We start from the raw sequence: 23,288 nt of genomic DNA, 5'->3' as shown, positions 1-23,288 counted from the left end.
AGTACACATAACTGGCATGTCAACATGTGGAAGGTTGTTTGCTTGCATGTACCAGTACTGTCAGCACTAGTGACGACATCCCTACCTCGCCTATATGTTGGGCGTGTAGATCTCGCTCCTACAACCTCCTCATATGGATATCTCATTGCCTATAGTTTTGTGGGCATTTCATTCCTAACTGGGGTTGCTTACTTGATAAAGTTCTATATCTTCCAATAAAAAAGAATTTAGAAAATCTCAATCACCGTGGGGATGTACGATTTTTATTGCTCATCACTTAATTAAGGACAAGAACCAATTCTTGACATTAATTGAGATTTTTTTATCAATTCATGGTCCTTTGGGATAAAATATTTTTCGAGGGAAAACATATGAGTGTAATCCCTTTGAAGAAAAATATATTCCTATTATTTTAATCATAGAATTGCACCAACGGTTTTTTTTCTTCATAGGACATGATATTCACTTTTCCAACAAAGTTTGGAGAAGCCTAAATATGAGCTCCAAACTCATGGAAAAAACTCGATACATGTATTTTTCTCTCGGTTCTATCTCTCTAATCAAGTACTCCCTCCGTCCCATAATGTAAGACGTTTTTGAAACTACAAAAAAATGTCTTACATTATGGGACGAAGGGAGTAACATCTAATATCAAAATCCATGTACTTTCATCTGCAACATAAAAAAATTCTTCTAATAATTCATATGTATTTTTGTTCCACTGGAATCCAACTGGCTATGGTATTTTAATTATGTGTTTTTACGGCCTCAAATGCCTAAATTTAGTTTTTGATATTTTTCTTTCTTTTGTTATTGGCGAAGGAAAACTGTAGACAAAAAGACCTACACTATGCAAGATGGGTCTAAAAAGAAATTAGAAAGGACGGTGGATGAGCTCATATCTCCTCTCCTTCCAGCAGAGCGGGGAGAAGGAGTGTCGAGAGAGATGATGGGGACACATGCAGATAGAGAAGCACTGTGTGTAAAACTACCTGTGTTTGGTAACTACTACCTCCGTATCAAAATATAAGAAAATTTTATACCCTAAGGTAATACAACACGGCATACAAATATCTCTCATATAAGAGTGTTCTTTTTTCAAGCTCGACTGTACCTACAATCTACATAACTCCAGATTATTTAATATACCAAAAATTATGAGAATAATTCTAGACATTGCATTACTAATTATACCTCGAGGGTGTGGTGCTGTTCGGAAGAAGACAAAACTATGAATTTATATGGTACATATTTTCCAACACTTTTTTTTGTATAACATTGTATATATGAGGCTTGTACTACGGTCATGTTTTTTTTGAAGTTTATCATAACAGCCACACCTCTTTCACATGATATTTTTTCAAAACCTGGCGTACTCATGAACAACACAAATTCCCAATGTACATTTTCTATTTACAAGTAAACCTCAATCTACGCAGTACAAAAATAATTCCACAACACCTCTTTCACGTGAGTGCTTTTCCAAAACTGACGTACTCACCAAGCACCACACATTCCGAATGTATATTTTCTATTTACAATTAAACCTCAATCTAGCCATCGCAAAAAAGCCACAAAACCTCTCTCGCATGAGTGTTTTTTCAAAACCGATGTGCTCACCAAACACCTCACATTCCCAATGTACATTTTCTATTTACAATTAAACCTCAATCTAGGCATTACAAAAGAAAATCCACAACATCTCTTTCACGTGAGTGCTTTTCCAAAACCGATGTGCTCACGAAACACCACACATTCCCAATGTATATTTTCTATTTATAATTAATCCTCAATCTAGCCATCGCAAAAAAGCCACGAAACCTCTCTCGCATGAGTGTTTTTTCAAAACCGGTGTAGTCATGAAATGCCACAAAATCCTAGTGTAGATTTTCTATTACAATTAAACCTCAATCTAGCCATTACAAAAAGTCCACAACTCCTCTTTCAGGTGAGTGGTTTTTCAAAACCGTTGTACTCATCAAACATCACACATTCCCAATGTAGATTTTCTGTGAAAAAATAATTATCAATCTAGCTAGTATAAGCACAGATCATTTTCTATTGATACTTAGATTGTTGCATAACGTTGCGCAGAGAAGAAAAACATCATAGTGTTTTCTTATTTTGCTCAAGACTACTTGTGTTTGCTGATTGCACCACAAAAATTCCACATTTTATAGAACACCACAAACTCCTTAGCGTTTATGGATGTCATAAACCTCAAGATTGATTTTTCAAAAACTGAACATTTGAAACTCAATCATATCTATCTATTAGGAGAGATGTGGTGCCCTGAAAAATAAACATAAATATTTAACAAGTACCATCCGACCTTGGAAATTACGGCAAATGTTCAACTTTATTTCCGCCCCGAATAGCTAGCTACTTAATTAACACGTGGAAGCATACATACACCTCAATCACATCCAGAATGCCCTCACCCCGGTGTTGTTACCAAATCTAGGGAAGAGGTATGTGTGATCGGGTCGGCGTGCGGTGATTGTGAGCTCGCCATTCTTGCCATACCTGAGACGGAAAATGGTCAGACGGACTGCACACTTGTGGCCGACGCACAGACGACGCCTTTTCTTGAATCTCTCGTGCGCCACGAGCTCGACGAGGCAGTAGATGTTGTCACCCATATACACAAGACTAGCACCGATGTGCCAATCATCGTCGGGGTCGAACAACCTCTCGGTGCAAAGATTCCAGGCCAGTTGCGCGGGGCACCCATCCAGAGACGCGACATCGCACGAGGAGAGGTAGCCATCCGTCAGCTGCTGGGGATGATGAAATATCTTGTGGAGTCCCACCCATGCCTCCAGCTCGTCATCGTAGTGGCCCTAGCCATGAAATGGCAGGTCCCACTCGCCGTGGCGCCTCCATTTGCCGCCCCCCATGTAGGAGAATGTTTCAGGGGTACGGGTACCGGAGGAGCCCTCGTATGATCTCGTCAGGCCAATAGTGTCGCTGCTGTCTGAGGGGTACTCGTCCTTTGAATCATTTGATATAATACTCCCTCTGTAAACAAATATAAGAGCATTTAGATCACTATTTTAGTGATCTAAACGCTCTTATATTTCTTTACGGAGGAAGTACTATCTTTTTTCCAGCCCGAGTGGCCCACAGACACGAACAGCATGCGCCCTGCTCCCTCCGGGTGCACTGCGCTAGACTCGATGTGGCGGACACGGAAGGGCAGCGGTGACGGGATGGTGTCCCAAGTCCAGTGTGGTCTGACTCCATATACCGGCTCATCTAGGCGGTGCATTTTTTTGCCAACCGCGAACACGTTGAGGCCATTTCCGGCTGCCGCGGCTAACGTCCAGGAGCCACGCAACACCTGCGGGAGACTAGCACGACAGATACTCCCGCCGTCTCGGTGTCGTAGATGAGGGTGATTGCATCGTCCTCAGAGTCGAAGCTGTGTGTAGAGTCTGAGTCTTGCGCGCCAGCGGCCACGATCTTGCTGCCCAGGGTGGCGAAGTTCCAGGGACGACCAGTAACGTGCCTGTTTTCTTGGCGGTGAACCGGGGCCGGCAGGGTCAGGTCGCGGCGCCCGTCGTTGCCGTCGCTGTCCAGATCCAGCTTGTATATGCTGAAGCCCTTCTTCCAGTCATCCAGCACCAGGTACAAGTGCCTTCTCGCGTCGCTCGGCCACGCGCAGCCGTACTGGTAGTGGTCAGCGGGCTTGGCATCCGGGTGATCAATGTCCTCGAAGTCTGTTTCGTCCTCCGACGACGTGTAGTAGCCGCGCGACGTGATCTGGTATGCGCGGCGACACAGCTGAGAACCGTGGCGGCTGAGGCGGGGTAGGAGGAGAAGCGACCGCAGCATCGCGGCGGCGCCTGGTGGCTACGAGGAGCGCGTTAGGGTTGTGTGGCTTGTGCCTGTCGATGGGATCGATTTTCCACGCATCAATTTCCTTTTGCGGCAGAGATCCTCGGTAGTCTGTTGGATGGTCTTTTACCTTTATTATTTGTTCTTCTAGAAAGAGAATTTTCAATTCTGGTATTAGTATAGTAAATGCCTTAAACCCGAGCTGGCTAGCACCAAAAATACCGAGGGCTCGTGATGGGCCAGGTGTTGCCGGTCGCCAGGTTACGCGTCTCTGTTGTTGTATCAGTTCAGATTTTATACCAATATAAAAAAAATCAGTTCAGACTTTTTTTTTCACAGCCAAAAGATTTTATTCCTCAAATAATGGATAGTATCACTTACAATAACATGAGAAATAAAATCAGGGATGGAACTTTCCCAGAATTCAGAGGATCTTCTATCAAAAGAATATTTAGCTAACACATCCGCGGTAACACGCCAGAAACCAGTTCAGACTTTATCTCTACTCCTAATGTCTCAGTTGGTAGTCTCCGTTCCGGGTTTATTTTCGTCCCACCACTTTCGTCCGGTTTTTTTCGTCGGGTTTAATTTCGTTGGTTATTTTTCGTCGAGTTATTTTCCGTCTCACCTCTCTGTCTCCGACCGATTTTTTTATCATTCAGCCAGCACCCACGAGACGCTCCTCTCCTCCCTCTCCTATGCGCTCGATCCCCTCTCACGCCTAGGGTTCGTAGAGGTTGCGCCGCCACCGCTCGGCTCGGCCTCCTCCTTCCCTTCACATCCCCCACCTCCAGCCACACCCGTCCGACCACCTGCCGGATCCCGCGCCGCCACGCCTGCATCGCTCCGGTCTTCTCCCACAACTCGCGCATCGCAACGGCGCTCGCGCCCGCGCGGTCTCCTCCATGACCTATCTCCCTTGCGGCGGCGGCGGCACACATGCCGCATCCGACGGCGAGCTCCACAGGTCAACGCATCCTCTCTTCTCTCCCATGGAAGTCCCTCCCCTCTCACATCTCTCTCTCTCTGTCTGCGAGCGGTGGCGGCCGGCTGCGCGACAGGTCGATCTGGTCACGCCTTCCCACCATCGACCTCGCTGTCATTGAAGCATGCCACCATGCCGCCGCTCTTCTGTCTCTCCCTGCTCGCCTCCCGCGGCCAAGGAGCGCCCCAACCTCGCCATGTCGCTCGTGTGGCTCCCATGGTGCCGCCCCGCATAGCTCCTTGCTGAGCGCTGCAGGTCATGATGCCCGCCGATTTGATCTGCACAGCCACTCAATCCTCGGAACTCCCGATCGACGGCAACTCGACCGGGGGCTGGGGTGAGAAGACTTCGACAATGCAGACGAGGAAGATCACGTCGTGGACGATTGCCTCAGCTAGGGTCCTTTGTTGTCATGGCACCGTTGACCCTGTGCTGTGGGCCGGCGAGGTCGTTGAACTTGCCGAAGGCATCACCAAGCTTCTATCTCTAGGTTAGATTCAGGCACCTGTAATCTATGTGCATCATATTGCTCATCGTTAGTTCGGTTGTGCCATTCGTTTCGATTACTGTATGCCTGAACACCTAGCTTAATTAGAGCTCACAACCGCAGTAATCATTCATTTATGCTGCTTAAACAGTTTCTCATGTGCTCTCTAATTTAGTGCATACACATTTTGACTGAGTGGCGGAGATATAGAGAAATTGTTTGATTTTTGTGCAACATGACTCTGATGATTATTTTTTGTTACCTTTCCTATTTAGATCTGCACCAATCCTTGTCAGAAAATTGAGAAGTCATGGCATAGTCAAATCTGAACAAGCCGTGTGGAGCTTCGCCATGAGTCTGCGCATGAATTTGGGAATGGACGGATGTCACTCCGAAGAAGTCAGAGAATATTTTCAATGCGCAGCAGGACAAGAGAAAAGAAGAGAAGCAAAGAGAGGTGGGTTATCGCTCCTACATTGCTTACATGAACATCTTGATTTTTTAGAAAGAAGGCATAGACCCGACATTAAATTAATGACACCCTGAAAAATAGAAAAGGCAAAAGAAACACGATACAAGGTACATGGTGCTGTAGGACCAGCTTACAAGACATGAAACAAACCATGCAATATAAAAATATAACAGAGTGGATTTTCTACTCCCAGATGCACCTACACCATCCATGAACAGTAAATTCAAAAGAAAATGAAAAACAGAATAAAAAAATATGAAATTTTGGGACATGAAATTAGATCAAAAGTTTTAGCATCTTGCAAATTTTTCACCACGAAATAACATTCATGGTGAAAAATGAGGCGTAAGTAGATTCACTCATTTTGCTTCGTAAGTAGTCCATATTGAATTCTATATAAAGACTTCTATTTAGGAACGGAGGGAGTACAAAAGAAACGCCTCTTGATCGTCGAAGTCCTCAGCCACGAAGCGAAACACCAATGAGGCGTAAGTAGATGATGAACACATAGCAAGCACTGCGCAGGAGTGAGATCACGTCAAGCAATATTGATTTGTTTGATTTGATGAATATTCTACCATTTGAAATAAATCTGAATGTTATTGTTTATTATTCTTATGGAGTGTTTGGCAGTGTGAGCATGTAGTATAAGAGTACCTTATCCGTTCAGCGGGGTGCTCCAACTTTTGATGCTGGCGAAGCTTTTGCAATGATGGCTGCATCCTCCATCATTTGTTAGTCTCCGTTGGAGGTTTAATTAAACTGAAGTAAATATGCTAGATTCTTTTGTCAAATAAAAACATGACTGCCTATTTTGCTTGTCAGGACCAAGATCTCTAGCTATCAATGAAATTTTCATAGTAGTTTTTGTTGCCTTTGTGTAACCCTGATAACAGCTTCTTGGAAGGTTCAGATGTGTGGCAAAGGATTTCAATTTTCCTGTTTACACAAAGGAAACTCGAGGAAGGTTCAGATTTCTCATGCTTGGTTCTGTGCTCTCAGGGTTACATAGACAAAAATGCCTCCTATTTACACAAAGGCAACTCGAGGAAGGTCCAGATTTCTCATGACTGCTTCTTCGGCATTTCATGCCTGTGCCATCTTATTAGAAAATGTAGTTTGTTTTATAGCTGATGATGCTTGATGCTTTTATCGATTAGTAAATGCTCAGCTTTAGCTCATAAACTACATGGCAAAAGCTAATTCCGATGGGTCTGATGCAAATAATTTTCATCTTTAGACATGCCTTTAGTTGATTATTTAATCCTTTTATAAGAATCTATTTAGCTTTGTATTGTTGCAGTTTCATTATATATCCACTTACCAATGCATCTAAAGATTCAACAATGTAGAATCCAGCATCAGTCTTGGGACTACAAATTGTTTCTTCATTCCTCCGTGTTGCACTGTAGGTGATAAGGGGTCGAGGTCGTATGTTCGTCTGGCATCAATACAGTAATACACTTCACTTTCCTTTTCCTTTTCCCTTTTTCTGTTCTTGCATTTATTTCTTCTTCGCGGACCTCTCTGTCTACTGCTTTAATATGGTTCTGATTGGTGCCCTGCGTTCCAAGATATATGGATTTTTGTCGAGGTAGTCATCACATAAGTAAAATGCTATCAACCTCTCAATTTCTGAATGGATTTGTTAAATTTCCTTTCTCTTCTTGGATCACATACCTGATTTGTTTGTTGTCCTTGAAGCAAATACCATGACATGAGCTTGAAGATTTCAAAGATACAGAAGGTTGACAGAAAGAGGATACACTGATTTCAGCTGCGGACATTGAGCTGAGTCTCTCCCTAATAGGTAACTCACCTTTCAACATATTCATTGCAGAAGCAGAAACAATGGGATACCTGACCTGCATACTTGCATTCTGACATGTTTTTGCTCGTGCCGTAAAATTGGAATGATGTCCATGCTGTTAACCTCTACAACTTACCCACACTTCAGATAACCCAAGGTCTGGAACCCCAACAATTTTAGTACGTAGCAAATGTAACTTCTTCTCTAACAAAAATAATAATGAGAGGCATGTTACAGTTAGTTTTACCCTGAGAATTGATCATCATTCTGTAACCTTAAGACAAACATATAACTTGTGACATATTCATGCAGATGTGTGCTTTGCAAATCGACTGACCTTTTTTGTCTTCTGTGAATAGATGTTGAATGCTAATATAAATCTGCAATATGTCTCAGCAAAAATGTGGACTTCATAATTTGTCTTTCAATGGTGCATAGTTCAATTTTGTCTTCCTAATTTATACAGTATCAGCTCATATGCCGATTTATCTCATAAATAAGTATTCACTCTTACAACACCACCATGCATGTTTTCTACACTTCTGCAGCAGACCATCTTTCAATTTTGATTTGCATAACCATGCATATATAGTGTATTGAAGCAGCAAATGGCATTTACCGTGCTGCTAAAATAAGAATCAAAATTGAAGAGTGTATTGAACCAGTGGGAGAAGTTAATGTTCCACGGAATTGCTAATCCCGTCTCCAAGGTTTAATGTTTGTTATTGACCTAAGAGAAAATGGGTTCTGCATCTCTGATGTGATGTATTTCTAACAAACAGTGGCAAAATGCACGGGTAATTACTCTTATATAGTTTGATGCTTGAAAAGTTGTAGAGTCGGCGCCTCTCTTTGAAGTGTACATGATGTAATAAGAACAAAAAATAAAGAAGCATCTTGAGTACCATGCCCAGATACAGTGTTAATGCCCACAGCTCTATTTTGTTCCATTAGAAATACAATTATATTTTGTTACATTCAGGTAGTGTTATATCATGCACGTGTATTACAGGTGTTTCTCTCTACTTTGTGCTCCAGATTTGTTTCCCTACAATATGGCAGATTAATGTATATTCTTCTGAAGTCATAGTACATTCATGGTCTGTATATATGTTTGTATGCTGCAAACCTGAGTCCGGTAGGCAGCGGCTGATTTCTTCATTTGCTATCTTTATATTCTTCAAAGCAATTTAATTTCTTATCTTGCACCTGTGATGAACCTACAATCTAGAGCACAAGGAAACTATAGATAATTTGTTCTATTGCCTCTGTGAACTTAAGTTATGGCTTTTAAAAGTATTTAAACACCATGTCTTTTATATGGATGTCTACCTTTTCCAAAAGAATTGATATTCTATTTGGTGTAATTCAGGAACAACTGAGCTATCAAACATAATATGGGATGCAAAAATAGAAGTGTATGAGCATGTAGTGTAAAATTCGGGAGATTAGGGGAATGTATTGACAAGTGACAATTGTATTTCCTTGCGTCCTCAATGCTGCTTCCTTAGCTCACATAGCAGTTCTTTTAATACGTACCGTACTCGATTTGATTGGCAGGCTTCAGGTAATTTGTGTTTGTGTGGTAACATCAGCGGACCTGTACTGCTACGAATTACATCACGGACTATGTGCTACTTTATTAATTGTAGTTTCTTTGTTCAGTTAGTTCTCTGGAAAAAACCACTTCATCTCCCGATGTATATGTTTTTTTTGTGAATTCCCGATGTATATGTTTAATACTAATCTTCCAAAGATTGTTGTAAGAAATAACTATATTTACTATCTTATCTCATCAGTGGGCTAATTCTATAAAAGAACTAATAAGGAGATTTCTTAGCTGTACTGTATATGTTTGGAGCAGTGAGATAATTTTATCCTATATGATTTTCTTTCTCTTGCCTTTCCTGATTTCGTTTTCCCCTCCATTTTCTTCAGGTTTCAAAGTTTGGCCGCAGCTAGCTTGATTTGGAGACATTTCCTGTTAGGAGTTAAACTTTGGTTTGGAGGCATCGAGCTTTGGCTGTAACTAGCTTTGTTACTTGGTATACCTCTGTCAGCATTCAGGTAAACACTATCTACCACATTGTTTAATATGGGGTTTACTCTGGTGCCACGTGTACTATATTGCTAGATTTAACTTTAATCTATGAGTTGGTTCGTATCTATTTCGGCATAAATGTTTCGTCATACTAGGATTTAATTGGTGATCTTACTTTTGTTGCCTTTTGGTGACTATGAAATATATTGCATTTTCATGGAAGCAGGAGCCGGGTAGTTGTTGAGCGGGTTGTGGGAGAGGCGGTCGGCGAGCGCGGGCTAGACGGGAAGGTGATGCTTGCGATGGCGACCATGCCGGCGGGCAGGGCAAGGTCGATTGTGTCCATCATGGTGTTTCCGAGGGAGAGCGAGGCATCTGCCATCGCGCATCTGAAGAAGTCGATGCTCGGGGCGAGGTTGACCACCGTGGCCGGCATGAAAGCGGACGGACTTAAAGGCCGGTGACAGGTTTGCCGTCGTCGCACCGTCTCTCAACTTGGCGGAGAGGCGAAAGGAGAGCGGTGGCACCATGAAGACCTCGACGCCTGCTGCTGTGACCACGACCAGGCCATTGTGTTTGTAATAAAGATACTAATTGTATACATATCCCCCTGCTTCAAAAACATTAGATAAATATCCAACTTATTATTGAAAAATCTTGATTCAAGATAAATGGAACCTTTCCTATATACAATGAGCTTATTATTTGAAGGTTGCATTGATTGTGCTATTATTGCTGAAATAAGAGGCTTACGTGAATTTGTCAATCTTTGTATACCTTGTAATAGTGATTGTCAATCTTTATGTACCTTGTAATATTGACTGTCAATCTTTGTGTACCTTATAATAGTGACACATGGATGCGTGAAGTTGACTCGTACTCCCTCCGTAAAGAAATATAAGAGCGTTTAGATTCACTACTTTAGTGATCGAAACACTCTTATATTTCTTCTTTAGAGAGAGAGAGTATTAATACTATTTAAAAATGGATGATATATATATTCAGTTATGAGTTCTTGGGTGGTGGTGGCGATCGATTTGGTTAGTTAAAGACATATGAAGATTGCCAGAAGGAAAAAAGTGAAGAGAATTTATATTCGTCGTTGCATGATGAAATCTGAATGTAACCATGCTTAACCCGTATTTCTAAATTGGAAGAATAGTTTGATCAACGTGCTCATATTTTTATTATTCCGTGGCAATGCATGGGAATTCGGCTTTTGCCCGTAGCAACGCACGGGCCTTCTACTAGTACAATCCACTCAACCATCAAGTTGAGTACTCGATCATCAGGATTGAGATTTTAGCGACGAGCTTGTGAAGTTTTCTCCCCCTGAACCTTGCATCTCTCTAAGTCTCATCATACCGATTCCACGCACACACCTCTCTAAGGTTGATGCCGGTAATGATTTAGTGAACATATCAGCAAGATTGTCACAGGACTTAGTATGCAAAACTCTCACCTCGTTCAACTGTTGCAGCTCATGTGCATAGAAGAACTTGGGACTAATATGCTTTGTGAGGTTACTCTTCACATAACCCATCTGGACTTGTGCAACACAAGCAGCATTATCTTCATAGATAATGGTAGGGGTTTGTACGGTGTTCAGCCCACATGTCTGCTGAATGTGGCCGATCATCCGCCGAAGTGATACACACTCTTTTGACGCTTCGAATAGTGCCATGATTTCCGAGTGGTTCGTGGAAGTCGACACAAGTGTTTGCTTGGACGATTTCCAGGAAAACGCAGTTCCACCACAAAGGAAAACATATCCAGTCTGCGATATGCAATCATGCGGGTCCGATAGGTACCCAGCATCGGCATAGCCTATAATAGATAGGTCTTGATTTCTTTTATAAAACAGGCCAAGATCTTTGGTCCCTTGCAGGTAACGGAAGACGTCCTTGACACCTTTCCAATGCCTCTTGGTAGGTTCAGAACTGTACCGAGCAAGCAAACTAACGGCGAACGCAATGTCTGGCCGTGTACAATTTGCGAGGTACATGAGTGCTCCAACTGCACTCAGGTAAGGAACCTCTGGTCCCAGAGTTTCCTCCCCCTCTTCCTTTGGCCTGAACGGGTCCTTGTCTGGCTGTAAAGATCTTCCGACCATCGGGGTCTTAGAAGGATATGCCTTATCAAATCCAAATCTTTCCAACACCTTCTGGGTGTAGGCCGACTGGTGCACTAGAATCCCATCAGGGGAATGTTCAAGTTGCAGACCTAGACAGAACTTGGTTTTACCCAAATCCTTCATCTCGAATTCCGACATCAGGTAGGAACTCGCTTCCTCAATATCCTCAGGCGTACCGATTATGTTTAAATCGTCCACGTACACCGAGATTATACAGAATCCATCTTGGGATCGCCGTATAAAAACACATGGGCAATCTTTATTGCTCGTGTAGCCCTTCTCATGAAGGAAATCACTTAAGCGATTGTACCACATTCTACCAGACTGTCTGAGTCCGTACAGTGCTTTTTGAAGTTGAACACTGTATAGACCCCTGTTTGCTCTATCATGATTCGGAACAGGGATACCTTCTGGAACCTTCATGTATATGTTCGAATCCAAGTTACCATATAGGTAAGCAGTGACAACATCCATTAGTTTCATTTTCAAGCCCATGTTTACTGCCATCGAGATCAAGTATCTAAAGGTAACTCCATCCATGACTGGGGAATAAGTCTCCTCAAAATCGACACCTGGTCGTTGAGTGAACCCTTGAGCAACGAGCCTTGCTTTGTACCGTACTACCTTATTATTTTCATCTCTCTTTCGAACAAAAACCCACCTATGGCCGACAGGGCGAATGTGGGGAGGAGTTCGACAAACTGGTCCGAACACCTTCCTTTTGTTGAGAGATAATAATTCGGCAGTAATTGCCTGCTGCCAATCTTTCCAATCCGACCTTTTCTTGCAATCAGCGAGCGTGTTAGGCTCAGGGTCAAGATCTATGATTGAGGCAATTTTCGTAGCAAAGTTGATGTCGACAATCACCGTTGCTCGGTTCAGGGACTCCCCCGTATAAATATAATTTATGGCCATTTCGTCATGGAGCGCATCTGGCGCAAACACTTGCTCTACCAAATTTCCCATTATGGGAGCAAGGTCCTTTAGATTTCCCGCGCCGATGTGTGCACTCGCATCTCCGCCGGGTGTTTCCCCTATGGGAAAGTTTAAGTCCGGAATTTCGTGCACTGAATTTTCCGTACTTGTGCCAGGTCACGACTGGCTCCCCGTTTCAATTTGGGGTACTTTGGCGACAGGCTGTGATAAATCTCTCTTATCCTTTTTCGTCAGGCGTCCCCGAGTACTTGGGATTTGAGAAGCCGGATTTCTCGTCCTTTTAGGCCTTTGGACGGGAGCGGGTATACCATCATTTTTCTTCGGTATTTCAACCCTTTCCGGTGCATTGCGTGCGTGCACATGCGATTTTGTCACAGTCTTTAAGTCACTAAAGTGGTCGGGCAGTTGATTTGCTAAAGACTGCAAATCTATTATCTTTTGGACTTCTCTCTCAGTCTCAGCAGTGCGCGGGTCATGAGCGTGGATCCCCGTGGCCTGCCACGTGATTTCTCGACTTTTAGCATCAAGGGGTTGATTCTCTCCCCCTAAAGTCGGGAAAAGATCCTCGTCAAAAATGCAATCAGCAAAATGAGCCGTGTGACAGTCACCTGTCATGGGGTCCAGATACCTGATTATGGACACAGTCTCATAACCAACGTATATCCCCGACTTACGGAGCGGGCCCATCGCCGATCGCTGAGGGGATGGTATTGGTACATATACCTGGCAACCGAACCTACGAAGGTGGGAAATTTTCGGTGCCGACCCTTGCGCAAGTTGAACAGGAGAGTGGATGTTGTAGGCCGACGGTCGAAAGTTGATGAGATTAGCCGCGTGTAACACCGCGTGGCCCCAACATGTAGTTGGTAAATTACAACCCGGAAGGAGCGGTCGGGCAATGAATTTAATTCTTTTAATCAATGCCTCGGCAAGTCCATTTTGTGTATGAACATGTGGTACCGAGTGCTCAACTTTGATTCCCATTGCCATGCAATAATCATCGAACGCCTTTGAAGTAAATTCTCCGGCGTTGTCCATTCGAATAGACTTTATACGATAATCCGGGAAATTATTCCTCATTTGTATGATCTGTGAGATCAATTTTGCAAAGGCATGGTTCCTTGTTGACAGCAGGCAAACATTGGACCATTTAGAGGAAGCATCAATGAGCACCATGAAGTACCGAAACGGCCCCGTGAGGGGCTGAATTGGACCGCATATGTCCCCTTGGATACGTTCCAAGAACGCGGGGATTTCATCCCTCACCTTGAGGGGCGATGGCCTAATGACTAACTTCCCCTTAGCGCATGCGGAGCACACGAAATCATCGGGATTCGGGAAGTTCTTCACGTTAACATTATGGCCATGTGAGTTGTTAATTATATTTCTCATCATCCTAAGTCCGGGGTGGTCTAACCTATCGTGCCAGAGGCATAAGAGTTCAGAGCTTCTAAAAACGGTCTTGAGGGTAGTGTACACGGGCGGTGCTACTATCTTAGTGTAGTATAGCCCTGTGTCAAACGAAGGAAGCCTTTCGATAACATGTTTACCACCTGCATCCCGCTTTGTGATGAGTAGGCCCTCCTTGCCGTTTTCATCATCGGTCTCAGCATGGAAACCATTAGCGCGGATGTCTCTAAAGCTCAAAAGAGTACGAGTCGACTCCGGGTACAACAACGCATCATTAATGATCAAAGTTGTTCCCATGGGGAGTATAATAGTGGCTCGTCCGGAGCCAACTATGTGAGAACCGCAGCCAGCGATTGTCATAATACTTCCCGGAGATTTTTTAATGGACTCAAAGTACTTAGTTTCTCGTAAAATGGTATGAGTGGTGGCGCTATCGGCAAGGCACGTTTCCTCCATTCGGGCGCCACACGCGTTCTAAAATATGACATCTAATTAATGTAATGAGGAAGAAAATACATTAAAAATAAATGCACACATCTCAGAACATAACATGCTATCATGTATAAATAATAGAATAAATGAATAAATGTCATCCAATCGCCAAAGTAAAGAATAAGTTTATGCTCTCATAGAGCTTACAACCAAATCGAATTTATTCAATTTTATTGTATCAAATCACGGAATCATGATAACCAAAGAGGTATGCTAAGTGGACTCGGTGATGAAGCCATTCACTTCCGCCGCAATCTCCATACTAGTGAGCTGATCCTCCTTAGAAATCATCTTGGAGGCAGCATCAATGTCTAGTGGCGGCGCCGCCGAGGCGACCATGTGGTCAACCTCCATGGCGACGTGGGCGTCGGTAGAGACCGCCAAAGCTGCCGCGATGGGCACCACGGGGGTCGCCTCTATGGCCGCAGCAGGGGGAGTAGCGATCATCACGGGTGCCGCCATGGGCGCCGGTGGAGCTCCCTCCTGAACCAAGGCGAGGTGCGTCTCACGCGCCTTCCGAGCCTTATATGCATCAACGACCTCCTGTGGTGCGCGGCACTGGCGGGAGAAATGCTCCACCGAGCCACAACGGAAGCAGTCCTGAGGCCTTTGCCCTCCCTTGCCCGGCTTGTGCTGCTTAGCCGGGGCGGGAGGGTGAGGGCCCTTCTTCTTGCCCTTCCGGCCCCTCTTCTTCTGTTGAGGCTTGCGGACTTTGAGAGCGTTCACCTCCTGGCGAGAACTCCCCCCAAGTGGTTGCGCGACAAAGTTCTTTTTGAGAACCTCGTCCTGCGCCTCCGCCACCTGGAGGACGTCAATCAACTCTGAATACCTCGTGTAGTTTCCCTGGCGGTAGTTCCGTGAGGACTGGACCGCGTCGGGGTGGAAAGTGGATAGGGTTTTCTCAATCTTCTGAGAGTTGGTAATCTCAGTACCACACAACCGAAGAGTCGTACAAATCCGGTGCAGAGCCGAATTGTACTCCCCAACCGTCTTGAAGTCCGCAAACCTCAGACGGATCCACTCTGCCTCTGCACGTGGCTTCACAGTGTACTTCAGCCGCTCAAACCGCTGCTTAAGAGCGGTCCAAAGGCCAGAAGCACTGCGCTCAGCCATATACTCATCTTTCAGAGTAGGTGACAGGTGATGACGGAGAAAGTGCAGAGCCTGCGCATTCTCAGTTTCGAACTTGGGATCAGTGACGGCCAGCTGGGCCCCCTTACCGATCGCCCTCAGGAGGGTTTTGCCCTGAAGAAAGATCTCACAGTCCGAGGACCATGACAGGTAGTTCAGCCCTGTCTGGGCCAACTCAGGAAACTCCTTGTTGACAATTCCGGCCATCTGCGATTTATGCAAAAATCATGAGATTACAGTAGGTAATCTTTTGCACAAAGCGATGTTGATAAACTTATTCAATAAAATGACGTTCCAATATTTAAAACATGCTATTATATGACTTACTAAATGATTAAGAGTGCTAAACAATTAATCGACAGCAGTAAAATCATACTATAATATCATGTTACAAAAGATAGCATGTTAAGTGCATCTAGTATGTGAAAACTTGCCCAAAAATTGAATTCCCGAAGCATTTTTAAGCCCAAATACGCGTTTTCAGCGAAAACAGACAGTTCCAGGGGCTTCTACGCGAAATATTACAGCAGGAATAAAACATGCATAAAATCTGGAAACTACAGGGGCTCAAATGCAAAGAATTGCACGCGCGTGCTCTCTAGCCTGGTCCAGTGCGCTCGCAGGCCAAAATGGGCCGTCGGCCCGTGTAGCCAGCCCCAGCGCCCTCCCCCCCTTTTTTTATAGAGGGAAAGGAAAAAGGGGCCCGGTCCACAGCAGCCCGCTGGGCCGGCCTGCTCGCCAGCTCAAGGTCGCTAGGGTTTCCTAGCGCCCGAGCGGCGGCGGCCTCAACAGGCCCGTGCGCACGCACGGTGCGGCACGGCGCGGCCAGCGAGGCGGGGCGGCGTGGCGCGGCCTGTGGCGGGGCGCGGCCACGACACGGCCACGACACTGGTAGCGAGGCGGGGCGGCCCGGCGCGGCCAGCGGGGCCTGCGGCCACGGCGCGGCGGCGGCGGCGGCGACAAGTGCCAAGCCAGCCAGCCCGCCGGGCGCGGCTACCTCACGCGCACGCGGAGGCGGCCAGCAGCCGGGACCAGCAGGGCCTGCGGCGGCACGAACGTGCATCGGGCACGGGTATGGCCATGCTGCTTGGGACGGCGACGCCGGCGTCGGGATCTCAAAAAAATCATCGTGTTCATCGGGAACATCGACGGCGCGTGGCACAGCGGGTGCGTTGCGGCGGTACCGTGATCATCTGGATCACGATCTATACCGACTCCCGTATAGTGTAGTGAACAAGTCTCTCGTGATCCAAAAACATCGACATTGGTCGGCGACGTATTCGTCCGCTCAGTTTTTGGGAGAGAAATCCACACCATAGGTTGATTTATTCAAAAAAAAAATAAACTAATCACAAAAACGGAATTGCTGGACTGAGATGAATCCATTTTTGCAAAGAGTGGGGATCGGATCTTATACCTCCGCGGGATCGACGAAAGCCTGCGTGATGCAGGCTTGACGCAGGGTTGACGGAGAGTTGGTGGAGCGAAGCGTGCTGATAACGTGTTCCGCAACTCCGCCGACGAGTCTGGTCCGAGGTTGCGGAGCAAGGGCGAGCGTCGTAGACGAAGTAGTCGAAGTAGTCGAACACGCGAAAGTAAATGACACAGAGAGATATGAAGGAGACCAGCTTTATTAATCAATCATCAGGTGTTACAATGATGGCTCCTCGTTGCTTTATATAGGGACTAGGGGTCAAGGTATAAGTACCCACTTAACGTAAAGAGGGGAAACGGGAGGGGTTATCCCTAGCGACTCGTGCGCTAGCCGCCGCCCCCATCGTGGTGGCCCCGGTTTCCCAACAGCAACAACAGAGGTAGCCATCGCGTCATCCAGCCAGCATGGGACCCAATTGTCTTGTGGAGCCCGACCCACACATCTAGCCCGATGTCATAGTGGGCTCGACCCAAAAACGGCATATCCCACTCGCCGTGGCGCATCCACTCACCGGTCCCCCTATCATAGGAGAAGATATGGGATGCGCCAATGGAGTCGTCGTTCATGTCTATGTATGGGACATGGTTCTTGCCCACGCACACGAACAAGGTGCGTCCTCCGTCCCCTGGGTGCACGGCACTTGACTGCATACCGGTGACACGGAAAGGTGGTGGTTTCATAATGCTGCTCCAAGACCAGTGATTTCTGGTTCCCCACCAGTACGCCTCGTGGCTTGTAGGTGCTGGGGCGTCTTCCAGTAGATGCACGCTTGCATTCAGCGGCCCGTCCATCTTCGATTTGATCTCCATTGTGTAGATCCCATTCTCGGTGGGCGTGGTGAGACACCAGCGACCACATGGCGCGCCTGGGAGGCGAGGGACGATGGACAGCCCCGCCGTCTCGGTGTCGTACACGAGCGTGGCAACATCGTCTTGTGAGTTTACCTTTCCGGCTAGCAGAAGCAGGTGCCAGGGTCTTGGCCTCCGGCCGATCGACGTCGCTGTCCGTCTCGTCCTCATCCCAGGGCCGGGCCCATAGTGGTACAGAGTGTGCGGCCCACACAGGGCCCATAAAATTTGAGGCCCTAAACTTTTATAGGCCGAGTATGTATATTTCTCAGAAAAAAATGTTATTCCTGGGCCTGGGCCGCTGGCGTCCACGACTCCGCGTGAATCTAGGCGCGAGCCAGGCCGCTGGTCGATGTCAGGCGATCCCACGCTGCTGGATCATAACATTGTCCCAGGGATCGTCACACCTTCAAAAGAAAAAGAAAAACGGGATCTTCGGGACAGGAGTCTATCGCCGTCCGATTGCTAGAATTCTGATCGCTAACACAAACCCTAGCGCACAACAACTCATACATATCCGCGCCGCCGGCACCTGGCAGTTGCCACATCGCCATCTACCGGTCTCTCCGCGCCACCGGCAGCGACGCAGCGTCTCGCCGATCCATCACGCAATTGCAAGTAAGCTCCATTGATCCAGCCTCCTTGCTCTTATTATGTACCCCATCCATGTTGCTAGTGCTGGGGACTTACGGGAGAGAAAATATTGGGGAAAATTTGCATTCAGATCTTTTCTATACGAACACTCAGATCCATCGACAGAAAAAACATAAACAAACTAGTACGCAACTACAGAAGACTTACGGGAAACTACAATCTACAGGGCAAGCTGTTCCTACTTACGGGGAACTTTCGAGAGAAAATAAGTAAATGTATTATTAATTTAGTTTCTAATGCACCGTTGAACCATTTTATTCATCCTCTACCCACAAATATACCTGCCGTATCCGTGTAACATAGGTAGTCAGATCGATCGCGCCACCGTTGCTACAGCCTACAGGAGGATCGATCAGCGATTTGGCGATAGTCCTAAGGCAGCCCCTCGATTGGAAACTTTATATTAAATACAATTATATATTATAATTATTTTTTTGCGGAAACATATACATTATAATTGCTCGTGAGTTTATTTATTTTTAGTGTGATAGGGCCCTATTTTGTAGTTTCGCACGGGGCCCCGGATTTTGCCGGCCCGGCCCTGCCTCATCCGACGTGTAGCTCCGCGAGATGATCTGATCCGCGCGGACGGATGGCATGCATCTACGGTTGACGTAGAGAGGTACAGTACGACTCTCGCTCGCTCTCTCGGTCCTGACCGGCCGAAACGCGCGACTTTTTTTTTTAGGGAAAAAACGCGCGACTTTATTAGTTATTTAAGCACGACTACATGTGCGCAGGTACGCACGATCTCAGCATGTTTTTTTTCTCCGCGGCGGCTGCGAGGATCTTTCTTTCTCTCGACGGGATCTTTACGCATCAACTTGACTAGAATTGCATGGACTCTGTGTCTGCAGTTGTATTGTATAGGACATCTTTGTTCCTCGGAGACTCCGTGCATCAGACTCGAACAAATCTGCCTCCTACCCCGTCTTCTCCCCTCTGACCCTTCTTCCTTGGCCGCCATGGACGATTTGCCGCACTGCACCTGCGAGAAGACTCAGTGCCTCCAGCGGTAAGTAAGCCACTGGCGACGCCGCCGACGTGCTCTTACGGTCCTCCTCACCGAAACCGCATTCACATGCATGCAGCTACTGCCATTGCTTCGAGGCCTGGGTGTTCTGCGACGAGGGGTGCTCCTGCCAGGGCTGCCGCAACACAGAGGACAACTCCGACGAGGTAGATGAGCGCGCAGAGTGCATCATGAAGAAGAAACCCGACGCCTTCAAGCCCAAGATCATCGCCGGCGATGGGCCTGGGCTGCAACAGCAGCAGCAGCAAGCAGCAGGGGTGCACGTCAAGGGATGCAACTGCCACAATTCTGAATGCAAGAAGCTCTACTGCGAGTGCTTCAAGGTACGTACATACTCACGTCTCCTCTGCTTTTATTTGTTTTGCCTTGCATGACTTCATGTGCTGCCGGTGCTCGATCTCATGCTCGATTTGCGCCTGTCTCGAATCAAAGCATGGCGTCGGGTGCAGCGACAAGTGCCAGTGCACAGGGTGCGGCAACACCTTCGGAGTGAAAGGCGGTGAGTGCATCGATCGCCACACATCTATTCTTTCTACTTTCATTTATTTTATTTATGGGTTAAGTATAATTTTCTTCCTCGAACTCTTCCCAGAGTTTAGAAATCGTCCCTCAACTCTAAACCGGAGAATTTTCGTCCCTCAACTATCAAAACCAGATAGTTTTCGTCCCTCGTGCCGCTTCGGGCGGTTTTAGTCCGGGGTGAACAGTAAAATAAAAAAAATAGCAACAAAAATCAAAAAAATCTGAAAATTTAGAGCATCGAAGATACTTTGGTGCATAAGACACGTGCAAAATTTTGTGGTGTTTTGATATTTGAGCAGCTTTTGGCAAATAAAAAACTATAAATTTGTACGTCAGTGAACAGTAAATTCAAAATAAATAGCAAAAAAATTCAAAGCGGTATGAATTTTTTTGGCATAAAAGAGGCTTGGGTGCCCAACGTGCGTGCAAATTTTTGTGATGTTTGGGTATTGTACGAACTCGTGACAAAAAGAAACAAAATTTGGCTCAGAATTTTTTTGTAAAAAGTGCGCTATTTTGTGTTTTTTTTGCTAGAGCTCCTCGTATGTCATTTGATCACAAAATTTTGCATGCAGCTTGCGTACCCGAGCATTTTTTATGCCAAAATGTTTCATGTTTTTTTGAATTTTTTTTTGCTATTTTTTTAATTTACTGTGCACCAACGTACATATTTACAGTTTTTTGTTTGCCAGGAGCTGCTTGAATGTCGAAACACCACGAAATTTTGCACGGGTCTTGCGCACTAGATTATCTTCGGTGCTGTAAAATTTTAGATTTTTTTTGCTATTTTTTCGATTTTATTGTTCACTGATTCACTGTTCATCCCGGACTAAAACCGCGCGAAGCGGCACGAGGGACGAAAACTATCCGGTTTTGATAGTTGAGGGACGAAAACTCTCCGGTTTAGAGTTGAGGGACGATTTCTAAACTCTCGGAAGAGTTCGAGGACGAAAAATATACTTATCCCTTTATTTATAGCATTTATACATTTATGCTCAGTCGTGTTCTTGCATGATCAATTGCCAGCGGCTCAACAAGCACATAGTGACAGTCCTGAAGGAACATCTGGCGGCTCCGGTGAAACACTTGCCCGTTCGAATGGATCGTCCGCAATCATCAACGACGACATGGCTTCTCAGTTGACAGAAACAAGCATCATGGATGATATCCACATCCCAGCGAATTGAGTCACATGGATGTTGATCTTGGTCCACCAACTCAAGCCCTGGGGTGAGTTCTATTTTCAACATCCTTGTCAAATGCCATCTACTCTTGCGCTACTGCTATGCCGAGCGGAGTGAAATTTCAAAAAAAGAAGAATCGAATTGGTAAGTTATGGCAACAATATGAAGAGGAGGAGCAATGAAGATGGGCTATTGTTACCAACAAAAATCCCAATTGATGCCAAATTATGATCCAGTTTACCAGACTTTGCCGCGACAAACTTTTATGGACGTCCCTTTCTTAAAATAACAGTTTGTCGTGATAGTCTTCTTTGTGATGTGTTTACACCTGCTCCACGGTCTTCATCGGAACAACATGCAAGTGACAGTTTACGGTAAATAGGATGTGTTAGCATTCTAATCATGTGTTCCTTTGTGTAGTGACGGCGGCCTCGAGGACATCATCTTCTATTCAGACTTTCAGCACAATATTGATCCCCAAGCACATCATTGGTTGGTGCAGCAGGCCGATGCATCGCTGAGCAATGACGCAAACTCCCTACTAGATCAGGGCCCTTCAAAAACTGACACTTGTGATCTTCTCCACCATGGTAGCCAGATCAACAAACTCGGTGGAATTTGATCTTGATGAAGCTGATGATCAACTTAAAACCATACTCCACTTGAGTATTGTGATGCTGATACATACAGCTCGCCTAGTTTGAGATTTGCTCAGTGTAGTTTATTATCTTCCAAATAGCCGCAAATAATTTCCCTGAGAATTTTATGAATCCGTAATTAGTACATATATGGTTATTATCTTCCAAATCTTTTCCCTGAGAATTTTATGAATCTCTCTGGTGTGTTTTGATGATGATATGACGTAACGTGAAAAGTCTACACTGGACTGATATAGAAGTAGAACATAAGCATATATTAAAAGCTACCGTCATAAATTACTGGTGTGGTCAATCAAAACAAACAATATAACTGGGGTACAACTCGGGTACGAGAGCGGCGATAGAGCGGACGAGCTCGCCTGCTCCCGCTTCGCTAACCAATGGGCCAAGGACGCGTCTGTACGTACATTCAATGAGATCGTAGAGAGGAGGGAAAGGGTGGCATCCAACAGTATCGTACAGTTGTGCATATGAAGACAGCTTGTGCATAGGTTCCGTTGGTACAGGACGTGACTGGCAGTCCATAACGATTGACGCCCGTGAGGTCCGTCACACAAACTGTAGCTGCGTAACGGATGCATCTGTGACACCGCGGGTCCACCTCCCACCCTGCCCGACGTTTAGTAAAAAAAGAAAAGAAATCTATCGCGTCGGCCGCCGCAACTCAGAGCTATGGCGACGGCGGACGCGCGAGGCAATGGGTTCGAGTACCAGATCCGGTCGACAGGTACGTTTCGTGCCGCCGCCTTTGTTGTGTACTGATAGCCGCTGTGGCTAGGCGCGCACCTTAGTACGTAGTCTGCTCCCTGCTTTGCACAGGTTTCCCCTGCTGGATCTTGGCGCCAGCGAGACCATACTGGACGGTCAAGACAACCGAACTCTGTCTGTGCAACCGCCCAATCCGGCATTATTGATGTGGGCGATGCCGCGGTGACAATACAATTAGATTTGAACAGCACTTGCGAGGGGCTCAGCTTGTCGGCGCCCAACTCAGAGCAGTCAACGGGCAAGGACGATCCTCAGGCGCCGGGCTGGACGAAGAGGTATGTAGACGCGTTTCTGTGTTGGGCGATCAATTGTCCTTAATTTTAGTTCACAAGCTGAAAAATTGTGCTGAATCATATTAATCGATGTTGTGGTGCGGCGCATGCATTTCGTATAATCATAGTTAACAAAAACAATTTTTCTTTTGATTATGTCGTAATTAATCCTTTT

At 45.8% G+C, this 23,288-nt stretch overlaps 1 protein-coding gene and 1 long non-coding RNA gene across 4 annotated transcripts; both read left to right on the top strand.

Moving 5' to 3' along the window:
• The first annotated feature begins 7,226 nt into the window (after nucleotides 1-7,226).
• LOC123176038 (uncharacterized) lies at nucleotides 7,227-10,071 on the top strand. Of its 2 annotated transcripts, none has more exons than XR_006488336.1 (4): nucleotides 7,227-7,239; nucleotides 7,489-7,594; nucleotides 9,533-9,661; nucleotides 9,862-10,071. It is a non-coding gene; the product is annotated as an uncharacterized lncRNA (long non-coding RNA). The 2 variants fall into 2 exon arrangements; XR_006488342.1 differs by lacking the exon at nucleotides 7,227-7,239 and adding an exon at nucleotides 8,633-8,732 and having other exon boundaries at nucleotides 7,456-7,594.
• Nucleotides 10,072-18,432: 8,361 nt separating this feature from the next.
• LOC123176018 (protein tesmin/TSO1-like CXC 2) lies at nucleotides 18,433-22,175 on the top strand. Of its 2 annotated transcripts, XM_044590446.1 has the most exons (7): nucleotides 18,433-18,639; nucleotides 19,182-19,297; nucleotides 19,533-19,690; nucleotides 19,767-20,031; nucleotides 20,141-20,207; nucleotides 21,257-21,460; nucleotides 21,835-22,175. In XM_044590446.1, the coding sequence occupies exons 3-6, from the start codon at nucleotides 19,641-19,643 to the stop codon at nucleotides 21,415-21,417; spliced, it is 543 nt and encodes a 180-aa protein (XP_044446381.1). In that variant the 5' UTR covers nucleotides 18,433-18,639; nucleotides 19,182-19,297; nucleotides 19,533-19,640; the 3' UTR covers nucleotides 21,418-21,460; nucleotides 21,835-22,175. The 2 variants fall into 2 exon arrangements, with proteins under 2 accessions (XP_044446381.1, XP_044446375.1); XM_044590440.1 differs by lacking the exon at nucleotides 19,182-19,297.
• Nucleotides 22,176-23,288: the final 1,113 nt, after the last annotated feature.

The sequence above is a fragment of the Triticum aestivum genome, chromosome 1D (assembly GCF_018294505.1).
Source record: "Triticum aestivum cultivar Chinese Spring chromosome 1D, IWGSC CS RefSeq v2.1, whole genome shotgun sequence".
NCBI classification, from domain to species: domain Eukaryota; kingdom Viridiplantae; phylum Streptophyta; class Magnoliopsida; order Poales; family Poaceae; genus Triticum; species Triticum aestivum.
The sequence above is the reverse complement of the archived record's forward strand: the minus strand, read 5'-3'. Positions and strand labels throughout refer to the sequence as shown.

Coding starts and splice junctions, on each gene's coding strand:
- LOC123176018 (XM_044590440.1), top strand. CDS start 19,641: ATGGACGATTTGCCGCACTGCACCTGCGAGAAGACTCAGTGCCTCCAG. Junction 19,691..19,766: donor AAGACTCAGTGCCTCCAGCG/GTAAGTAAGCCA, acceptor ACATGCATGCAG/CTACTGCCATTGCTTCGAGG. Junction 20,208..21,256: donor CACCTTCGGAGTGAAAGGCG/GTGAGTGCATCG, acceptor ATCAATTGCCAG/CGGCTCAACAAGCACATAGT.